This window comes from Hipposideros armiger, unplaced genomic scaffold (assembly GCF_001890085.2).
Source record: "Hipposideros armiger isolate ML-2016 unplaced genomic scaffold, ASM189008v1 scaffold_395, whole genome shotgun sequence".
Taxonomy (NCBI): Eukaryota; Metazoa; Chordata; class Mammalia; order Chiroptera; family Hipposideridae; genus Hipposideros; species Hipposideros armiger.
Genome location: NW_017731745.1, coordinates 721,520 through 745,909, shown reverse-complemented (window position 1 = coordinate 745,909; position 24,390 = coordinate 721,520). Strand labels below are relative to the sequence as shown.

The 24,390-nt window shown below is 37.5% G+C and overlaps 1 protein-coding gene across 2 annotated transcripts in view; it reads right to left on the bottom strand.

The window, feature by feature from the left end:
• The window catches only part of SRBD1 (S1 RNA binding domain 1), a 216,577-nt gene that overhangs the window by 32,340 nt on the left and 159,847 nt on the right, over nt 1–24,390 (bottom strand). For both annotated transcript variants that reach the window (XM_019663551.1, XM_019663550.1), the window contains 2 exons: nt 2,840–2,946; nt 1,125–1,301 (listed from right to left, as the gene is read on the bottom strand). In XM_019663551.1, the coding sequence (XP_019519096.1) occupies nt 1,125–1,301; nt 2,840–2,946 (284 nt within the window). The remainder of the gene's footprint in view (nt 1–1,124; nt 1,302–2,839; nt 2,947–24,390) is intronic.

The window sequence follows — 24,390 nt, the reverse complement described above, 5'->3', positions numbered from 1 at the left end:
TGGAATTTATTTGGATATAAGGTATGAGGTAGAACTATAGCTTCCTCCACACACACCAAATTCCTTTCAGTTGTCATAATACTACTTATTGGATGATTAATCAACATTTCCCACTATTTGAAACATCACCTTTATCATAAACTAAGTTCCGTCTATGTGTTGGTGGATTTCAGACTTTATTCTGTTCCATTTCTACATCAAAAGCAAACTGTTTAATTATTATAGCTTTATAATATATTCTACTATCCAGGGGGGTGGTTTTCCCTTAATTAGTCTTTTCCAGAATAAAGATTATTTGTCTACAATACCTTTATTATAATTTTATCAAAGAAAAAAAATACTTATGAAGGATCCAGGTAGTCCCAAAGCAGTGAATATTTAAAAGCTATTCTTGCATGATTACCAAATGCTAAGAAGTTTACCTAATTTCTTTGTTTTTGTGCTACCAGGATTAGAAAGCAAAAATTTAACTCTTAATCTACACAACTGATAATAATGCTTTGGTCAGTTTTCAGGGAGGAGGGAGTGGGGAAGCCCAGCTACACTCAGGGAACAGCTGTCACTATGAAGTGGCCACTGTGAAGTCCTTCTTGTCCCCTCGCCTTGTACAGGTCCTTCCCACTTGTGATGCTCCAACCACACTCGCCTCAGGTTCGTTTCTTGACTACACCAAAGTTGGTCCTGCCGTAGGACCTTGTGCAGGTACTGTTTGCTCTGCCTGGAAAGCTTTCCTTCCGATCCCTGTGTGGCTGGCTCCTTAATTTCATTCAAAATTCGGCTCAAATAACTTTTCAATGAATAACTCATATAAAGCAGTTATACTGCTCCCCAAGACAGTGTCACATCGCTGTTTTAATTTTTGTAACACTTATTACATCTGAAACTGTTTATTTTACTAATTTATTGTCTGTCTCACACATTAAAATTTAACTCCATGAGAACAGGAAATTTGTTGCTTTATTCTCTGCTGTATTCCCACTGCTGAACAAAGAATAGGCAGTCAACATGTACTGAATGAAGGAATGAAAACAGGCACCTAGGATTTATGCCAGTGAGAGAAGGATGGCTATCAGTAAGAGAGGAGGTTGATAACAGATATATTACATGTACACTTTAATAGTCACCTGCAAAATGTTCGAATGTAATCCTGATTGATTCTGATGAAACCAGCACACTGCTGGAAAGACTTTGGACCCAGTCCTTTTACTTTTTTCAGCTGTTCTCGGTTAATGAAGGGCCCGTTTTCCTCTCGCCATTCAATTATATTTTTGGCTCGGGTGGCATTGAGTCCCGCAATGTGCCTACAAAAAATAAACAATATGAGAAATGTGGCAGATACAATAGTTCTGAGTACTGAAAGATCTCATATGAAAAGGCAATGACATAAAACATTTGCATTATAAAAAATTACAATTACATATTGTCATATGTCTCTAAGTTAATTAAAAACAGGGGGTTAAATAAAAAAGACAAAGGGAAAAACGAGTTGTCCAAGAGGAAAGACAACGGAATGCAAAACAATGACAAAACCAATAAAACCATAAAGATGATGGTAAATTGGTTAACACTGGTGCAAGAAAGAGAACTGTTCTCCATATATTTCTACACTATTCACACTTTTTTTTTAGCTGAGCCATCCTGCCACCTGTTGGCAGTTGCGGCAGCTCAGCTCAGGCCAGTTATCGAACCGGCAACCCTGATGCTCAGAGCTCGCACTCTTGAGCAAGCTATTAACTAACTGAGCCACTCGGCCAGCCCTTTATATTTCTCAATCAAGTAATAATTCTGCCGCTTCCTGTTTAGCTTACAAGGTAAGCTAGAAATTAACAATAGCTACACTTGCATTCCCCATTTTTTTTTTTTTAAGCTGAGCCATCCTGCTACCTGTTGGCAGCTCAGCGGCTGCTCAGCCCGGGCTGGGACTCGAACCGCCGTTGCTCAGAGCTCAAACCCTTGAGTGAGCTCTTAACCAACTGAGTCACTCGGCCGGCCCCCTATTGTTTTTTTATCGGCCTGTTTTCATTAATGTAAAGACTTGAACTATAGAAAGGTACCTATCTATGAATGTCATGGTTAGTATAAAAATAGAAAAACTGTATCAGTACATAGTTTGCTTAGTGTTAATTAAAAGATAACTATTTAATAGAACCTTAACTCTACTATAGAATTCCATATATGGAATTATGAAATGTTTGTAGCTAAGGTAGAAAAACAACACCTTAAAATGTGAGGGACATTTTTTGCTATACCAGTTTTAAAGGAAAAAGGTTCAGGTCTTTTCCAGAGGTCCGGAATTTCATGCTGTATCAGCAGACTTGTGTAATAAATGCATGACTATGAACAAAACAGCAACTCTTGCATAACCCCACAAAAAAAAGACAGAGTATGTAAGATGTGATTATAGTACGATGGCGATTTTGATCTGTGACTTGCAGAATCAAGGTAAAAGTATGGTAACCATACCTGAAACCCTCAGATTCTATCTTTTGGTTACTGCCAACTTTGACAGATGTATACTAGAGGCTAAACTGGTGAAAAATATCTACTCTCATGGGGTGGGAAACAGCTCTTTTCTACGTTAACCTTATTTAAATTCTATTAGTGACACTAATGCACTCAATGGTAACCATATGCTCTTCACTTTGGATTTGCAGTGTTAAACATGATAATGTGAATTGCTACAATTCTTTTCTTAAATGATGTCTTCCCTTCTGACTGATTACCTAAAACAATGTCTGAACTCATAGATTTTCTATACTTGACAACTTTACACACGTGTCTCCTTGTTCTAACTGAATTTGAACGGGACAGACAGTCAACTACAGACTTCTCGTCTCACCTTAACAAAACTTCTGAGCAGATGTTAATATCCACTCCCACAAAGCTGACACATTCTTCCACAACACTGTCCAGTGTTGCCTTGAGTAAAGTCTGGGATACATCGTGCTGAAAAGACAAAGATCAAATATCACTCAAAAGTGAAGGACATGAAGCTCTCGGACTATTCCATTAGTTTGCCTGTATTACTGGCTGAAACACAACAGAGTAAACTTCATTTCTCTTAAACACACTGTTAGCAGATATAATTAAGCTGAACTTAAGGGATCTGTGTTTTCTTACTCTCTAAATCACTTATGCCCTTCCCTCATATATAACAGCACCAACATTTTTCCCTTTTCCGAAACTCTACCTAGAGCAGTGGTTCTCAAACCACTTAAATATTAAAAGACCTCTTTTAGACTTATTTAGAAAGCTTTAAAATCATGTATCATGCATACATAGAAAGGAAAACATAAGCAGTGTAAGCTGGTTAAGATATTCCTAAAATTTCCTCAGCATTCCACTCTTGTGACTCTCTTGTGTACGTAGAGTCATAGATGTCCAAGTTTCTCCATGCAATATTGTCTTTTATGTTATCAAGTGCCTTGGTAATGTAGCATTTCTTAAAAGGGAAACATTCTATAGTCTCTGGGATTTTCTTTTAAGCTTCAGATGCTCATTCTGTAAGCTTTGACAGCAGTCCTATTTTAATCTTAACAGAAAGTACCTATAGAAGAGATTTTGGACAGCAATGAAACTCCTTACCTTAAAGTTCCTTAAATATCTTAATGTTCAACGGTTTATGGACTAAAACAGTGAATGGTTTGCAGTTCAGTCATGTCTCCAGGATTAACAATCAAGCTCACATAGAAGCTACACCATGACTTGCCATCGGGCCAACAGTAACTTAGGACACCATTAATTGTAAGATGCATTCTGATTCCAGAGATGTTAAAATGCAAGAAAATGTGCATCTTAAATGACAAAAGGCAGTATTCGAAAGTAAATCTTTCTTGCTTAATTGAAGCCAGATTACCAAAATGAATAGTTTATAATATACTTGATGTTATTTGTAATTCTAAGATTAAATATCTTCTAGTTGTTTTTGCCAGATATGAAACTGTTGGTCAGTATCTACCTCTTCTCCATATGTCCAAGGAAACAAGGATAAGGTTTGATAACCTTAAATCCCTAGGAAGACAATATAGTAAATAGGGTCCCCAGGTATTGTGATTACATTATCATCACTTAGTAATAGCAGAAGTTTTTGTTCTGAGGACCGAAGGGTACAGGAGTGCCTTTGTATTTCAGAGATAACCTAGTTGGTAACTATCTAGGCCACAGCTTAAATCTATAGATGTAATTTAAAAAATCTAATAAGCAAACATAATCATGAAAAAGATTATAAAGAAAAACCTAAGACCTTGCTGAGAATCTGATAACCCTTGAATGACTGCTTTTAAGAAGCTGGAGTCTTTTCTTTGTCTAAATAGATGAGAAGCAGCAAAATGAAAAGGGGACTTAAAAAAAAAAGAGCGAGGGTAGGAGATGGATGACAATGTATTGGGTTGTTGGAAAAGTCATGACGCATGTTTGCGACAGATGGCACGAGTTCATTTTTGGAAGCACTAGAGTCATTCGCATCTATGTTATTGCTATGTCATTTGACAGCTGACAGTTCTAGCTTCATTCTAAAAAAAATTGAGTGATTTGGTTGAGTTCTGGAGATTTTATAACAACCTGAAGATGGAAGACCAAACTGCATTTTTGCCATATTTTACTGTTTTATTTCCATAAAGGGAAGAACGCGCATCAAGCTTGTGAAAAGTTGCATAAAGTTTACAGTGACAATGCTCTACAAGAACATCAGTGCCAACGATGGTTCACGAAATTCCGTGCTGGTGATTTTGATCTCAATGACGCTCCTCGGTCAGGGAGGCCCACCGAGGTTGATGACGACAAAATAAAGGCATTGATTGAGTCAAACCCACGTTACACGACACGAGAGATTGGAGAATCACTGAACATCCATCATTCAAGCGTTCACGACCACCTGAAGAAGCTGGGATACGTAAGCAAGCGCGATATTTGGGTCCCTATGAACTCAAAGAGGTTCATTTGACGGCGCGTATAAACATCTGCAATATGCTCATTCAATGTGAGGAAAACGATCCTTTTTTGAAGTGAGTGATAACTGGTGATGAGAAGTGGATTGTTTACAACAATGTGGTGTGCAACTGGTCTTGGTCCCGATGTGACGATTCGCCTCAAACAACATCGAAAGCAGACATTCATCAGAGGAAGGTTATGTTCTCAGTGTGGTGGGATTTTAAAGGTGTCGTGTTTTTCGAGCTCCTACCAAGGAACCAAACAATCAATTTGAATGTGTACTGTCGGCAATTGGACAGTTTGAACGAATCCATCATCCAGAAACATCCAGAGCTTGTTAATTGTAAAGGAGTTGTGCTCCATCGCGACAATGTGAGACCACACACAAGTTTGATCACCCATCAAAAATTATTGGAGCTTGGCTGGGATATGTTGCCATACCCACCATACTCGCCTGACCTTGCGCCGTCAGACTTCCACTTGTTTTGCTCTCTTCAAAACTCCTTGCATGGTATAACATTCAAAACAGATGAGGCTGGAACTCAGCACCTTGTTCAGTTTTTCGCAAATAAAGACAGGTCCTTCTATGAATGAAGAATTATGAAGCTCACTGAAAGATGGCAAAAGATTATCGAACAAAACGGGCAATATATCATTGATTGATCTTTGTTCTTTACATAAAAAAATGCCCTCTGAAAAACACAGACAAAATACATCATGACTTTTCCGACAACCCAATACAAACAAGGACAATTACAGCAACAAGAAAAATCATCAGAGGAAAGAGACATAACTTTAAACAAATAGGAAAAACTAAAGCAATGGTTGAGAGCCATTAGGATAAAGATGAATGACTCCACGTACTTTAAAGCACAGTAGATGCTTGAGATATCAAATGAATAGCCAACAGTCCCTGTAGTAGACAATCTTGGTTGCCTGTCCTACCTCTAGCCTCTGACCACCATTTTCCCCTTCCAAACAGAAATCCAATTGAGTTTCATGCATCTATCCCACCTCTGTGAGGCCATATGCTTTGGGAAAGCTGGCCCCATATCCAGAAAATGATAATGACTGGTTAAAACCAGTGGTTTGTAAATTGAGGGTTATGACCAATTAGTGGGTCATAAAGTTAATTTGGTGGCTTGCCACCAGCATAAAAAAATGAAGAAAGAAATAGAATAGACCACATCAAGCATGTTGTATATATCCTTAACATGGAATGAACAGTGCAATAAATAATGCAGCCAATTGAGACTATCATCTAAAAGGAATGTATAAATCGGTCATAACATGTCTTTTATTCACTGATATTTCATTTGATTTTCTAATAAATGTGGGCCATTCTGACCAAAGATTGATGGAGAGGTTAAAGAATAACTTCACAGAGTTATGAAGCAAAGTATCAAAAAAAAGTATAAGTTTACCATCTATTGGCAAAATGCTGATTCTTTTAACCAAGTTTAGTTACAAACTTTTACTATTTTTCAGAAAGAATGTTATTGAGGTATGTATAACATTTTTCAGATTATTTGCAATTGAAATATTTTAACTGAGTTAGTATAAGTTACCCTTAAAGTGAATCAATTTAAAGTTATTATAAATTATCCTTAAAGTGAATCAATTTAAACTCTGAAGAAAAAAATAATAAAGCAAATTCAACTACCAGGTTTGGAAATGTAAGCAATGTATCACGTGATTGGGACTAGCTCGAGGACAAAGCTGACTGCCTGAGGATGGTAGGTGCACACAGAGAAAAACTCTGGTTCTTCATGATGCTCTCGAGATCCTGTTTAATCAGTTACGGACTCACCCCTCCTTTGACCTTCTTGTAATATTTCCTTATTGTTTAATAAAGAATAATAAATTTCCTTATTGTTCAAGCCACTCGGAGTCGGAATCTCTGATGTTTTCCTAACTGAAGCAATCATTTTATACAGGAGCTCAAAGTCTAGCAGAAAGATGACAATAAAGACAACTAACAATAACTATAGGACCAAAACCCCTTGAGATTTTACTGTCTGTCATAAGGCTTTATAATATTATCTAATTTAATCCTCACAATAATTATACGAAATGTGTATATGATTTCATGCACCATCTTCATATAATAAGAATTTATTCTAAGGAAATAGTAAGACATATGTGCAAAGGGGTGTGTGTGTGTACAGTCTAAAAATTCACCCAGAGGGGAATGTTACAAATTATGAAACAGCCACAATGTGAACTATTACAAAGTCATTAAAAAAGCATAAGGTAAAGCAGAACAGATATTTTACCAAAACACTCGGCAAGAAAAAAGGTCGATGATAACATACTGTGTTGAAAAATTTTTTAATTCCTTTAGGAGCTCGACTTATGTGAGAAAATTTCTGCAAATCACCTATAATCCTGGATTTTGCCTACAATTCTTCCCCAACATTTTGCTTAGGAAAGTAGTAAAGAGTTAACCCTAAAGAGTTAACACAATTTTCATATATGTTTAGGGGAGGGAATACTGAACAAAGTTCCATAGTGTCTTCATTATAATGTGTTTGACATTAAAGTAGAGGGATTGATTTTTGTCATTCTAAAAACATTTTCTAAGCAACTATTATGTACCAGACACTGTGCTAGTTGTGCTAGGTGTTGAAAGTACAGGAAAAAGCATATGCACTACCTGTCTCCAAGAAGCTCAATTTACGTCTGCTGAAAGCTGAGCTGTGACACATCACCCTACCGGCAGTCACAGTATAAGAGGCAAGAGGACCCCAAGACCGACTGTGCTAATTGTCAAGGACTTGATGCTAGGAAAAATGAAATGTTCTGTTTTTTAAAAGCTACCTAACTCTGAGTTTTTGGGCAAGTTATTTGGATTGTATAAACAGTCTGTCTGTTTTTAATTGAAGGAAATATTGTTTGGGCCATTATATTTTAACCTAAAATTTATGAGATTTTAAAAAAGGAATATAAACAGTCATTTATGCTAGTCAGCTTTTTTGAGGTCAATCCACATATTTATTGTTACTCTGCCACAAAATTCTGAAGAATTGCTGAGCCAAACTGCTCTTTTTTTATTTTGTCCCAAAGCACTAAAATTATCTTAGAATTATTTTTAAAAGGTCCTTCCAGATGAAACATTGTCTGTGGACTACAGCTATGGCAACCAAATTTTAGGTTGTATATTCCATTTTAAAATTAAATTTATTCCCAAGAGGTTTTCTGATGTAATATTCTTGAGTATTTTCTTTAGCAATTATCACTCACTGGTGTCCCTTCCTGTCTCTTACTATTGCCAAGATACAACATGCAGTTAGAAACTAAAGATGCAAAAAAGCTTTACAGGGAAAGCCAATTTCAAATAAAGCAAGTTAATTTCCTCATCTTGCCTCTACTTTTTTTGACTGGCATGTGACAGTTTAAGAGTCATCCAGGAGAGTGTGTATTCAATGACTCATGAAAGACACAATGACAGAAGAATGGAAAACATATGAGAAAACAGAATGTGTGCTTAGGAGTAGCTTCCCCCCCAATTCTTCAAATCCAGTATACAAGAGGTCTTTATATATTCCCTATAAAGACTAAGACAGCGCTCGGCACCATAGAAGTACTAAATTTAATTTTTTAAAAACTTTTGTGTTCTAGCTCTACTGGATCATAGATATTTACATGTAATGGGACAAATACTCTTGAAAAAAATTCTAAATATTTCTTCATAAGCACATTCTCTTAAAAACAAATATTTTTAACGCTAGCAGGACATTTTTATTTTTCAAATGAATAAACTATACAATGAGCAACTCATTGTGCCTATGGGGCTCTGGGAGTAAGATAGCAAAGGGCATTAGTCATTCAGCACTGGAGGGATTTTTCCAGATCTGGAGACATAAAATGTGGCCGTCTTCATAAGAGGGGAAAAAAACAACAAACGAAGAGATTCTCCTATAAGTTCTCCTCCTCTGATAAAGCATATGGAAGGTGTGCTGGAGACTTCATTATTGCTAACTCAGTATTAATGCATTCAGTTTGCAGTAACTTATGCTATTTAACCTAAATCATATTTATTCAAGCCAACTTAACAGAAAGATCCCCGGGACAATGGCTATCCTCTTTGTTCTGCACCAGCCAAATGAAAACTAATTTTAAACACCCAACCTTCCACCCTAACTCCAGGGCCAGATAAAGTAGCTCCAGCTCCTCATGCATGGATCTTCTGGGGGTCTCCAAGGAGTGCCTACAGTTGTTTGGTGAGGTCTCCCCTCTGGGTGCCAGAGCGCTTCTGTTCCCGGGAAACTGTATAACCTCTGGAATCTCCAGTCAGATCACAAGCTCCAGCAGCTTTTCTGTGCTAGGCCTATGGCATCTTGGCCTACATATGTGATCAAAGCCATTTTGGAAAGAAACAAAAAAAACTTCTCCTTTTAGCTATGATGGAGTAACTGGTACGGGAGTACTTTTCCCACCACAAACAACTATAAAACTAGGCAAAATATATTTGGCAACTAATTTTAGATGTTAGACAACAGGCAGTACAGGACTATGATTCCGCAGAGAGGGGAAATGCATAAGGTGAGCCCCACAATTGCCCACAATCTGTCTGAGGACACTTTATACAGACTGTGACATAGGGAGGTGGCACAAGCAGAATACAGCAGTCTTACTGAGCTGGGAAAGTAGAGATTGGAGTTCAAGAGTGCTGAAATGACTGGAATTTTATGGGTAGAACACCAGAGAGAATGGAACTTTGAAGAGTAAATTCTAGAAATTTGTATGAAACCCTTTAAGGATTTAGCTAAATGCTAATAAGCTGCATATATTCACAGCACTAGAACAAGACTCTACAAGACCAGGCAGAAAACAGCTGCCTGGAAGTTTTGGACTATACAGAGATTCCTGAAATTGTGCCAAGCTGGAAGACATGGGGTGGTCTTCCACAGTGGGGAGACCTCACTGAACACCCAGATACTCTGTCAGTACTCCAGAAAGGCCAGACCTTAGAAATGGGGCTATTCTAGTCCTAGAGTAAGGGCCACTCTACTCCTATCCTAACAAAGTTTATAAAACAATCCTTATTCAGAAAGGTTCATTGGTGTATTCTATCAAACAGTTAAGGAAGAAATTATACCAATTTTATACAATCTCTTCCAGAAGATAGAAGCAGCTTCATTCACAACAGCCAAAATTTAGAAGCAACCAAGATATTATTCAGTAGGTGAGTGGTACATCCATAAAATAAATGATTATTCAGGCTAAAAAGAAATGCGCTATTAAGTCATGAAAAGACATGGAGGAACCTTAAATGCGTATTACTATGTGAAAGAAACCAATCAAAAATGCCGCATACTATATGATTCCAGCTCTGTCACATTCTGGAAAAGGCAAAACTATGTAAACAATAAAAAGATCAGTGTTTGCCAGGGGTTAGAGAAGAAGGAAAGAGAAATCATAGGGCAGTAAAACTGTTCTGCATGATGCTCTAATGGTAGACACATGCCATCATACCTTTGTTAAAACACAGAATGTACAATACCGAGGGTGAACCTTAATATAAACTATGGACTTTGGGTGATAATGATGTGTCAGTGTAGGTTCACTGATTGTAATGAATGACCACTCTGGGGTGGGATGTTAATAGTAGGGGAGATTGTACATATGTGGGAGAAAGAGGGATATGGAGCTGTCTTTCTACTCAAAATAACTGTGAACCTAAAAACTGTTCTAGAAATCAAGTTTAAAAAAAAGTTTAAAGCTTATTAAAAAGAAACAACAATCATAACAAGATTCAGTCTGATCTGACAGTAAATTAACTGATTGTCAGAACAAAATCCAACACTCTTTAAAAGAAGACAACAAAAGTTGCATTCTCGATAACCTAACATCCACAATGTACCATACAATAAAAAATAACCAGAAACACAAAAAAGCATGCAAGTCTGGCCCATAGCAGAGTGGTGACTGAGAATATCAGTCAATAGAAACCAACCACAGACAACCCAGATGTTGAAAATAGTGGATAAGAACTTTAAAGCAGCGCCAACACTTAAAGGAAGATATGGTCATAAATAAATAGATGGGAAATAGCAGCAGAGAAATGGAAGACATAATTTAATTTTTTTAAAGAGAATTCCAAACCTGAGAATTTAGTATCTAAAGTGAAAATTTTACTGGACAGGTCTAACAGCAGATTGGAGATGAGCAGAAGGGTGGGTGAGCATGAAGAGAGATCAACCGGAATTATCCTATCTAAAGAATAGAGATAAAACAAAGAGGGGGAAAAAGCAGAGCCTTAGTGACCTGTGGGATAATACTGAAATATCTAAATATGTGTAATAGGAGAAGGGAGAATAAGATACGTAAATATTAGAAGAAATAATGACCCAAATTTCCCAAATATTTAAAAAAATGTAATGTGAAGACACAAGAAGCTCAATGAACTCCAAGGACAAACAAAAAGAAAAACACACCTAGGAATATTATTATAGTCAAACTGTTGGAAAACAAACATAAAGAGAAAATTGTGAAAGTAGCAGAAAGGACACATTACATATGGAAGAACAACAATATGGAAAATGGCTAATTCATATCAGAAACAACACAGATCAGGAGGCAGTGAAATGACATCTTTAAAGTGCTGCATTAAAAAGCAAAAATAAGGGCCAGCTGAGTGGCGTGTTGGCTTGGGACACCAGCTCTGAGCAGCAGGGCCCCAGTTTGGATCCCACATGAGGGCCAGTGACACTGCCCTCTACAGCTAAGATGACGAACAATAACTCAACCTGGAGCTGGGCTGCCGTGAGTCGCTGGCAAAGGCGTAGGCTGCAGCGGGGCTGCAGTGGGCTGTCATGAGCTACCGTGAGTGGCCAGCAGCCCACATGAGTTGTCAAGAGCCGCCATGAGCAGCCGTCCAGTGACTGGCGACTGATTTGCCTCACCCGGGTAGAGCACAATGATAATACCAACTTGGGCCAGTGATGCGACGTCCTCCACCACTAGACTGAAGAACGAAAAGGACAGCAACTTGTCTGTCCCTCTTCCACGTTTCCCCAATGCTGCTCCCCTCCCCCAGCCCCCCAATATAAAATAAAAATAAAACTTAAAAATATCTGTCAATCTAAAATTTTATATCTTTTAAAGATGAAGAAAAATAAAGGCATTTTCAGGTAAATGAGAACTCACTGCAGCAGACCTATACTACATAAAAAATGTAGGTAAAGGGCATTCTTCAGGCTAAAGAAAATTGACACCAGATGGTAAGTATGTAGATAAACATATAATTATGTTCATGCATGTGTATATGTGTGTATGACCATTTAAAGCAAAAAGTATAGCATTGTACTTTGGGAATTATATATATGAAAACAATCACAAAGAATGGAAGGTGGTGGGGTGGTATATTAATTCTAAGTAGACTGAAAGGTAAAATATAAATTGCAATTCCTAGAGTGATCACTTAAAAAAATGCAAAGTACAGGTGAAAAGTCAATGGAAAAATTAAAATGGAAAAACTAAAAATTATTTAGTTTTCTGCCAAAACAGGGCAGAAAAGGAAGAACAGAGACTAGAAAAGCAGATGGGACATATAGGAAACAAAGAGCAAAATTGTGGACCTTAATTCAACCATATTAATACACTAAATGTTAATGAAGTAAATGCTTCCATTAAAAGGCAAAGTTTATCACTCTATTATAGATATTATCATATGCCATCCACAAGAGACACATAGTAAATATAAAAGAAACAAATAGGTTGGAAGTAACAGGATGGAAAAAGATACACCATGCAAACATTAAGACTACAAAGACTAGAGTGGCTATATTAATATCAGACAAGAAAGACCTCAACACAAGGAGTATTACCAAAGAAAATACGTAATATCAAATTACAGCGCTTCAAAACATGTATGTAATTCAACTGCTAAGTGTTTACCTATGGGAAAATTTTATAATATGCCCTTCCAAGCCTTGTGTCAGAATATTTATAGCAGTTTTATTCATTAAAAGTAAAAAACTAGGAACAGGTCTGGTATCCATCAATAGGAGAATGGATTTTTAAAATGTGGTATGTTCATATAATGGAATACTATTCTGCAACAAAAAAGAACTGATACATGCAAAATATGGATGAATCTCACTGACATCGGGCTGAAGAACTTGGGTGCAATGGAATATACATTGCATTGTTTCATTTATGCAAATTTCTAGAACAGACAAAACTAATGTGTGATGAAAAAGTTGGAAAGATGCTGTATGTGGGAAGGGGCCGGAGTGAACCTCCTGGGACGACAGAACTGTTCCACATCTTCATAGATGTGGGTTATGCATTTGTCAAAAGTCATTGCACTGTATCACTGCCCTTTTCTGTACGCAGATTACACCTAAAAACCTGTAAGTAAACAAAAATCCAGTATAAGTTACTGAACTGTTAAGCCAGATAATCATTTTTGGAGGGAAGAGTGATGCCCCTCACTACAGACCTCTCTCTGCATTCATAGCTCTAGAGCAGGTGGCTGGGGTACAGAATATAGACCACTCCTAGCTTTTGTTTATTGGAACCTGATAATAGATGTCCTCCCCACATTTCTCACCTCCTGAAGCTAAAAAGTAACTCTTTTCTAAGTACAGTGATTTTCAAGGCCAGAATCATTTCAGCATAGCTTCGGTAGGCCACATGGGAACTTCGTAAATGAAGAGCATGCAGTTAAGACAGCGTGAGCTTGCTTGTTAGCTGCTTGTTTGGTTCTCATTCCCTAATTATTAATATAAGATACTGATCTTGCCTTTAAAAAGTTTCCCATGATCATTAAAATTTAAACAAAACGTATAACTTCTTTATGAATCATGAAGCTAAAAAATGAGTCTTTTCACATGCTATCACAAGAGCCCAGTGTTTAAATTTTAATCTAGTCTGGCCTCATTCTGTCGTCTAGTAGGTGCTCTTATGTCCCCTAGTGGATACAGGTCGATATGGAGGAAGAAAGATAGGGGCAATGCTGACTTTTATGTAAAAGTCCAAAGACACTAAATGCTTGCCTTGCTCACATACTTTTCTGTGCTAATGCTTTGCACCATCTAATTTACCACAAATAGAGAAAAACATTAAGACATCTGGACTGAACCACACCTATCTGCCCCATGTGTGGTCATGTATAGGGCCTGGGCTAAAACATAATCCCGACTTATGACACATACATGAACAAATGCATACCAATTAGCTAGATATTTCGACCTGACATAATACAAAGGAGTCGACATTTCCACTGTAAATCTCTGTTTTTAGAGATTTATAACTTAAGTCATAAAAGTGGACTTTAGAAAAATTTAGGGTGCAAAGATTTAGCTACAAGAGAGAAATTTCACTTTGAATAAATTAAAAGTAAAACTGTGTGTAGAAAATCTGATCTGAAACTGTTCTGTGTATATATGTGTGTGCATGTATGAGATCCTTGTGCACAGAAATTTGGACAATCTAGTGTTTAAATTGTTTGAGGGACTGGGGCAGGGGTAGGGATAAAAGGGGGTACTAATGCAAAGTAATAAAGTTTTCTCCCCAAACTGTAGAAAATAGGTTACTTGTTAATATTTCCAGTAACAAGTTCTAAAGATCTATCTTCTCTCCTCAAACTCATATACATACGCTCATATGTGGCCACACATGCAACCACATATGAATTGGCTTCCAGTCCATTAATATTATACAGTAAATTTTTCCCAATTAGACCTGAGACACAGGATCCACATTCAAGTGTTTCCGTGGAGTTGGAGCTTTAATATGGAACGTAAGGTTCCCTTTTGTTTGCATGTTCCCTGTCTCCACATGACTATGGCAACAGAGAGTCAGGAGCTCCAGAGGATATGACATAATCACTCCACACCTAGCCTCCTACACCTGTGGGAATGAAGACGGGGCTCCGAAACGCTGACCCCACACCACTCTCATCCCCATTTCCTATTTTGTTTTTATCCATAGTACTTGCTATCTATGATCTGTTCACATAGGTATGTGTGTATGTAAGTAAATGGTCAGGCTGGCAGGTGGATATGTAGACTTTGGAGCTCAGGGAAAGATCACCATGAAGCATTCTGAGAACCAGTCAGCGTGCAAACAGAAGAAACAAAATAAACAATTATAACCTTGGGAGAGGATCTAGCAGTGTCAAGGTACACAAGCGGAAATGCACATCTTATAAGCAGCTACATGAATGAAAAATTGAATATAATTTTTTTGCAGATGTTATATGCAAATAATTCTGAAATTGATCTAAAAAAGAGAGATGATAACTACCTACTTGTTTTATAAGGAGTGTTGCCTTCAGGATCCTTTTTATGTACATCTAGTAATATTCATTGAATGAGGTGCTTAATCTTTACTGACAGGTGCTCCATAAGTAAATGTCTGTGACAGGGCTGAATTTTCAAATGAGAATTTATAATTTGGTGCAGTTGTTATTACCACAAAGGGGAAAAATACAAAGTGTCACAGAGAAGTTATACTCAGCTGTCAAAGTTCTTCAAAATCTCAGTACAAGAAAACCCACGTTACAGTAATAGCACCAGAAAATAATTATATTGGGTGCTAATAGGTGTCTGGGATTTTACAATGCTAACTTAATTCATCCTCACAACCCCGTGGATACTATTACTGTTATATTATCCCCATGCTACAGAAGAGAAAACTGAGGCACAGGGAGGTTAAGTAGGTTGCCCAAGGTCACTGCCAGGGTGTAGCTAAATGCAAAGGGTTTATCTCAGGAGCCCAAGCTTTTAAACACTATGCCCCCCTGTTTCTCATAAGCAAAGTAGTATCACTTGATCTAGAGATGCAAATTCCAGCCCTCTTGCTTGGACTGCAAAGAACAACCATTGACTTTACCTACGTTTTTTTTGTTGTTGTTGCTGTTTTTTTAAGGGGGTGTTTTATAAAATCAGGAACACATTTTTTGTTTATAAGATAATATTTCTGTTCATTCATAAGGCTTACCATGACTAAAAATGTTCTGACAAAATAGATGATTTTTAAATTTTGTATCATATTGTTCTTATTACAAATATTACATAAATGGTAAATGTCTATATAATAACCAAAAAAAAAAAAGGTAAGAGATTTCTGAAGAAACTACATGGCAACTTGCTTTGACAAGGCACCAGTCTTTTCTATTATGAAACTATAATTTACTTGCTCCTGTTCCCTTCCTCTCTAATTTTTCTATCCTTCTGTCACTAAGAAAGATCAATTGCAGCATTTTATTTGACACACTGAAAATAATTATGATTTGCCACCTAACCAGCTCAGCTATGAATGACAGATGCATTTCTTTCTCAAAGGAAACATGATTGCTTTGGAACACGTCCATTCCTGGTGGCTCCTTCACAGCGGTAGAGCAATAAGTATGGAGGACAGAACATAGTATGTACATGTCAGAATCAGAGCAAAGGGAGTTATGTCCCTTCCACTGGCAGTTCTCCCTCTTCCTTCTTCTGGGTAACAATATTAGTTCTGATGAGTTTCTAATTTTGATTTTAAACAACTGCATTTTAAAAAATGTAAAAAGCAAAGATTTGGACTACCACCTCCCTTTTGTTGGCAAACAGTACAGGATAAAAAGAATGATGTCCAAAGCTCTTCTATTGAAATATAAAAATTTTAGGACCGAAAAGGCCCTCAAGAGATCATATGAAGTATAACCCTTCAATTCACAGATGAGAAAATCTAAATACAGAGAAACTGGATAGAGTGATTAAAGTTAGGATAGTCTTTGTGGTGGTGTATCTTCCACCACGAATAAGAAATGCAACTTAAGTTTCCTCAGTTTGGTTTTTCTATAGCCACATTTCAAAAGAAAACAAATTTTCCTTTCTCCAGCAAACATCTGAGGACACAAAAGAAGGTAAAGTTGAAATTTACTAACTGAAATACAGTATGATGAAGTGCAATAGTTCCCAAACATCAGTTCATGGCAGTTTTCAGTGGTCAAGAGCAAAACGAGAAAAAGAACAATGTGAAAGTTTTTCAACAAGATGAATGTAATCAATTTAAACAAATGTCCTTTACTATATAATTATGACATTCAAACTATTTTGGTGCTAAAGTAGTCCTTTCCCGTTTCCTTGTGTGAGAAGGAAAAAATCTGGAAATATGTCAGTTCTCCATAACTTTATTACATTAGTTATCTACTGCAGTGTAACAACTTACTTGCAAACCTAGCAGCTTCAAACATTTACTATCTCATGCAACTTCTGAGGGTCAGGAATCCAGGAGCAGCTTAGCTGGGTGGCTCTGCCTGGCATGAGTGGCTCTCACAAGGTTGCAGTCAAGATGTTGGCTGGGGCTGAAATCACCTGAAGACCTGAGTGGACTGAAGGATCTGTTTCCAAGATGGCTCTCATGTCATTGTTGGCAGAAGGCCTGAGTTCCACATAGGCTGTTGGCCAAAGGCCTTAGTTCCTCTCCATATGGGTCTTTCCTAGGTCTGCTCATGACATGAAAGTTGTCTTATACCACAGGTAGTGATCCAGCATCCAAGAGAGAATCACGATGTATTTTATAACTTAATCTCACAAGTGATATACCATTACTTCTTCCATATTCTACTGGTCACAAGACCAGTGCAATGTGGGAAGGAACTACCAGAGGGTTAATACTAAGAGGAAGAATTATTGAGGACCATCTTGGATACTAACTTCTAGGACCACAAATTAAAAAAAATTTTTTTACTAGTCCATGAAATCGAAAGTCTGAGAGATGCTATAGTAGAAAAAACATAAAAGTTAAAATAACATTGTTCTAGTTATAAACACTCTAGTGGTAGATAGGTCACTGAATTTTCTAGGCAGATAGGTCACTGAATTTTCTAGGCTTCAGCTTCTTTAGAAAATAAGGGGCTGGGTTTAATAGTGTCTCAAATTCCTTTCACTGCTAACATACTACAATTGTACACTAGGAATGATAATGATGAGGATATTGACAAAGTTGATAATTTGCCCAACGTCACTAGGCTAGTAAATGGTGGAGCCAAATATGAATTCAGGCAGCTGGACTGCAGAGCCCATTCTATCTTAACTTTAGGAAATAAATAAAAATGATAGGTCGTGAGGAAGACTAAGCAAGTCAGAACACATCTTACTGCCTTACTCTCATCAACTGTCAAAGGGGGAGAACAATCTCATCCAAATCCTATTAAGCACTTCATAATCGCTTATTAACTGTTTTATTATTATTGACTTAGGAAAATATAATGTAATAACCCACTTCAAGAAACCTGTCTTCCAATTGATTTGTAATACAATGACACTTTGTGTAATGTGAAATTTCTATTATAAAATTATCATGCTTGCTATATTGCTATGGTGTCACTTCTAGATGACTTTGGTAAAGAACAACTATAGTCAAGGAAACCTCTGTGCAGACTTGAGATGAAGGTGAGGTGGTGGTAATTCTTATCTTGGTGTTTTTTTCTCCTTTATTTTTTCTTCCTCTTTTTTCCTAAGAACTACTTTTAACTTCCTAGAGAAACTTTATAATGGCTTAGTTTTTAATAAATGCTTTTTTTGTTAATATTTTTTTGAGAAAAATATCAAATACTATGCAAATAAATGAATAAAAGACCATATTATCATGGTTTAAAGTTCTTTATGCTTTTCTTTTAGTTAAAAAATAGTAATATACATATGTTAACTGGCATCATATTCAAGATAATTTCAGTTACAGTTTTTCTAGATTTCCTCTGAATGTACTTTATAGTCCCCCAAATACTAATGCTCTTCTGCACCAGCATCAGAAGCCACTAGGGAAACTCCTTTGGTATCAGTAAGCAACAAGGAAAATCTGTGACCCTCTGACTGCTCAGTGCTTAATAAAGGCAACCTTCTGGCATAAAAGCAAGGCCAGAGTTCAATCAGAAAGAATGATCCTCCACAGCTAATATCATACTCAATGGTGAAGAGCTGAAAGCTTTCCCTCTAAGATCAGGAATGAGACAAGGATGCCTTCTCTCACCACTTTTATTCAACACAGTATTGGAAGTCCTAGCCAGAACAATCAGACAAGAAAAAGGAATAAGAAGCATCCAACTGGAAAGGATGAAGTAAAACTCACTATTTGCAAATAATATGATACTTTATACAGAAAACACTAAAGATTCCACAAAAAACTATTAGAATAAATTAATTCAGTAAAGTTGCAGGATACAAAATCAATATACAGAAATCAGTTGTATTTTTATACACCAATAAATTATCAGAAAGAAAAATCAAGAAAACGATCCCATTTACAAGTGCATCAAAAAGAATAATATACCTGTAAAAATTTTAACCAAGGTGAAAGACCTGTACTTTGAAAGCTATAAGACGTTGATGAAAGAAATTGAAGACAACATAAATGGAAGTATATATTGTGCTCATGGATTAGAAGAATTAGTATTGTTAAAATATCCAAACTACAGATTTCAATGCAATCTGTATGAAAATACCAATGGCATTTTTCACAGAACTAGATCAAATAATCCTAAAATTTATGTAGAACCACAAAAGACCCCAGATAGCCAAAATAACTTTGAGAAAGAAGTACAAAGTTGGAGGTATCATACTCCCTGATTTCAAATTATACTAGCACAAAAACAGACTCATAGATGAATGGAACAGAAAAGAGAGCACAGAAATAAACCCATGGTTATACGGTCAATTACTATACAACAAAGGAGATGAGAATATACAATGGAGAAAAGGTAGTCTCTTCACAAAACAAAACAAAACAAAAATAAACAAAAAACCAGGACCACTTTCTTATACCATATACAAAAATAAATTCAAAATGGGTTAAATACTTAAATATAAGACCTGAAACCATACAACTCCAGGAAGAAAACATTGGCAGTAAACTCTTCGACCTCAGTCTTAGTGATTTTTTGGGGGTATGTGTCCCTGGGCAAGGGCAATCAAGCAAAAAAATAAATAAATGGGATTATATCAAACTAAAAAGCTTTTAGCTAGCGAAGGAAACCATCGACAAAATGAAAAGATAATCTACTGAGTGGGAAAAGATATTTGCAAATGATATATCCAATAAGGGGTTAATATCCAAAATATATAAAGAACTCAGACAACTGAATGCCAAAGAAAAAAAATCTAATTAAGAAATGGGGGCCGGCCAAGTGGCGCGTTGTTGAGAGCTGGCTTGGGACGCCAGAGGGCCCTTGTTCGGATCCCACATATGAGGGCCAGTGACACTGCCCTCTACAGCTAAGATGCTGAACAACAGCTCAACTTGAAGCTGGGCTGCCTTGAGTCGCCGGCAACAGCGTAGGCTGCAGCCCCTGCTGCAGTGGGTTGCCATGGGCTACTGTGTAGCCAGCAGCTGCCGTGAGCGGCCGTCCAGAAGCCGGCGACTGATCTGCCTCGTCCGGGAAGAGCGCAATGATGGAGCCAACTTGGGCCAGTGAAGCAACATCCTCCACAACTAGACTGAAGAACAAAAGGACAGCAACTTGTCTGTTTCCCTTCCCCCAATTCCCCAGTGCTATTCCCATCCCCCAATTCCCCAATAAAAATCTAAAAAAAAAAAAAAAAAATCACCAAATAACAAGTATTTGGTGAGGCTGTGGAGAAAAGGGGACCCTCACACACTGTTGGTGGATTTTAAATTGGTGCAGCCACTAAGGAAAACAGTATGGAGGTTCCTCATAGAATTACCTTATGACTCTGCAATTCCAATCCTGGGTATTTATCTGAAGTAAACAAAAAACCACTTCGAAAAGATATATGCACCCTTATGCTTATTACAGCATTGTTTGTAATAGCCAGGATATAAAAGCAACCTAGATGTTCACTGATAAATGAATGAAGAAGATGTGGTGTGTACACACACACACACACACACACACACACACACACACACACTGGAATATTACTCGGCCGTAAAAAGGAATGAAATCAAACAGAAACAGACTCAGTGATACAGAGAACAAACTGATGGTTACCAGAAGGAAGCGTGTGGGGGAAGGGTGAAAAAAGTGAAGGTGATTAAGACATACATACTTATAAAATAAGTCACAGAGATGGAATGTACAGCATAGGGAATGTAGTCAATATCATAACAACGTTGTATGGTGACAGATGGCTACTAGACATCACGGTGATCACTTTGTAAGGTATTTAAATGTAGAATCACTATGTTGTACACCTGAAACTAATACAATATTGTATGTCAACTATACTTTAATAAAAATAATATTAAATAAAATTAAATTTAAAAAGAAAAAAATGATGCAAAATTTCTCAAAAACCTTGCCAGAGGATGAACATGACAAATAGAGGGCAAAACAACACTGTTAGATTTGCTCTCCATTTTAGGAACTCAGGCAAGAGTTCCTTGGGAATAGTAGACAAAGTTTCCATTGCTTTCTACTAATATAGTATAAAAAGCATTTAAGGTTTCAGGCATTCAAGAGTGACAATCGTCTTTCAGACAGCTGGAAAGGACTTGAGAAAAACATTTGTTGGAATAAATGGAATGTGCCTTGGCTTCTGTGGTCAAAATTTCTGGGATTCAGCTGAAACAAGATTCTGGCTTAAGACTTATATGGTTTTCATCACCCTATAAACATTAACATTATTGATGCAGATCTGTTGCTTGAAATATTTTACCCATATCCTCCACGGCAAGGAATTTTCTTTTTACCCATTCATCTCTAGTGACAAATTTGTGGCACTTACAAATTTAAAAGGCTGTCAAAATCTAATAATGAAATCTTGGGGGGAGTCATGTGGGGGCACAGATCAGAAAGAACCAAAATTAATTTCAGAGGATTTACTACATAGGTTAGGGGTCACAATGAGGTGAGTGTCTCTCCACATTGTGAAATCTACAGAAGCAGTACCTTCCCAGAAGTAAAGAAAAAGTAGAAAAGGAATTAGTGCTGGTCAAGCAATGGAATGAAGTTAGAAACACATTACAGAAACCAATGCATACACAGCATAGAAAACCACATGTTGTCAGTAACTTAAATCCATGCCAGGGCCCATACTTCTTTTATTAATGGATATTACTAAAAAAGTCAGACTCACTTTTTAACTACTGATAACTCACCTAGGAAACTTTTCCATCTTAACAGGGACTGAATTTAAATGTTTGAGTTCTACAACATTTTGCCAGAAAGTATAACAAAAATGGAAAGATAGCTTAAAAAGAAAAAAAGGCCAGAGTGCTTTCCCTTGCCTAAGTCTCTAAGATGTACCAGCTACTAGAATGTTCAATGGCTAGGAGCACATTTTTCTCAAGGCCTTAGAATTAGGTGTCTGGAGGAAGGACAGTCAGGAGGAAATTGCAAGTTGGCACATTCACGCAGGAGACACAATAGAGGAGGGAGCTCACGTGTCAGGCAGAACCTCTAGAGAGGCCCGAGCCGGGGATATGTCAGAGCCCACACTGGACAAGACCTGAGGCATTAATTCTAAGTCAGACTACAAAATAGCACAGAGTGCCATGAAAACAGCCTAGTGCTTAAGACCATCCTGAGTGAAAGCTGAGGTGGTAAATCAGGTCACTACTTCAGAACATTCCCTAATGCTGGGACTGCAAGTCCTGAGACCAAGTCCTCTTTATCAAGCCAGGGATGGGCTGATGGTCCCCCAACCACACATGCAGAGGTCGCTCAACAGAAGTGGGGACGAAAAGATCTGCCACACTCTACTGAGATTGAATCTTTCTAGCTCCTACTTATACCAGGGCAGGGGCTGGTATAAGACTAAAATCTCATGGCCAAGGATTGGAAATTTTGTTCTCAAGTGAGATCTGGCCTTTTAAAATTCTTGTGTACAGTCCCTGAGTGCAAAAGGCTAGGAGGCAATAGATGCTGTTCTAAGGGCCTGGTGAGTGTGGGGGTTAGGTCATTAAGGCTTGTTTGTTGAACATCCCTATTTTCGTTTCCTAGGGCTGTTGTAATAAATTACCACAAACTGGGTAGCTTAAAACAGCAGAAATTTATTCTCTCACAGTGGTGGAGGCGTTTGGACTTCTGGTCCAAAATTAAGATGTCTGGAGGCACTGAGGGAGAATCTGTTGCATGTCACTAGCCCAGCTTCTGGTGTTGCCGGCTGTCCTTGTCATGCCTTGGCTTGCAGCTACACCATTCCAATCGCTGTCTAGTCTTCACATGGTGTTCTTTCTCTATGTGTCATTTTCTCTTCTTAAAGGACACCAGTCATTGGATGAGGGCCCACCCTAATCCAGTCTGACCTCATCTTAACTAATTATATCTACAAAGACCCCTTTTCCAAATAAGGCCACATTCTGAGGTTCTGGGTAGACATGAATTTTGGGGGACACTACTTAACCCAGTAAACTTCCAAACTCACCATGAGCAGCATCTAAAATATTTATTCCACCTTCCTTCACCAAAGGAGAAAAGATCTGCAGGGTTCTTCACTAAGGAGACTGTCAAGGCCCAGGGAGAAAGTCTTCTGAAATGAGGCATGTAGACATTCCCCTGTGTAAGAACAGCCAGCTTTCCCCAACAGATAAGCCAAAGCCTGCTAATGAAACAAACTCTACCTGCTTACAGCAAACCTCCATCCAGCTCTGTTATGGCCAATTCTTAAATAGGAAGAGCTCACCAAGGCTTTCGCAAGAAACTGAAGAAGTCTCCATCCTAAGAGATAATCAGGATAACATATAGAAAAACAAAACAAACAAGCAAAAACAAACAACAGTAGATAGAAGGAAAATCCTCCTGGTTTGTACTCTGAGAAAAATTAATGATTAGAAGATAAAGTTGAGGGCTTCCTCAGAGCAACAATGGTGACAAAAATCAAGATCTGAAAATTTTAGAAAAGAGTCCCATATCTACCTTGGTGGATATAGAGGAAACACAGGACAAGAAATCAAATACACAGTACAAGGTTTTTTTCCAGAGCTGAAGGACATCTTCAGATTCTAAAGGTACAAGAACCATTCAGCCCTATGAATGGAAAAAGACGAACACCCATAGCTTCCAGAGATGTAAAAAACAGGTCACTCTCAAAGGAATGAGAATGAGATCAGCGCCACTATCACTGGATGGCAGAAGACAATACAATAGATGCAATAACATCTCTGAGGAAAAATTTTTTTCAACCTAAAATTTTACACCCATTGAAACTATTATTCAAGTGTGAGAGTAAAATGCCTTTTCAACACACATGAACTCAGGACATTTACCCCTTACACACCTCCAAACAATTATCTATCAGTGGTGGGATTTTACTCATTGCTTTTTCTTCTTTTCAAACTTTCCATGTACTATTAGCGTAATCAATGTTTCGTATTTGTTTAATGAACACCCTGTTCCCTGAAGAGTTTAAAGCAGACATCACTTCTGCGATTTGTTTCCTTTTCCCATTACTTGTAAGTAATTTTGAAATGGCACATCACATTTCCTAAATGGGATTCAGATATAAGAGTTAAGTGGCTTAGCCCTCATGAGACTATTACCTATTTGAGATAACAAGCATTAGG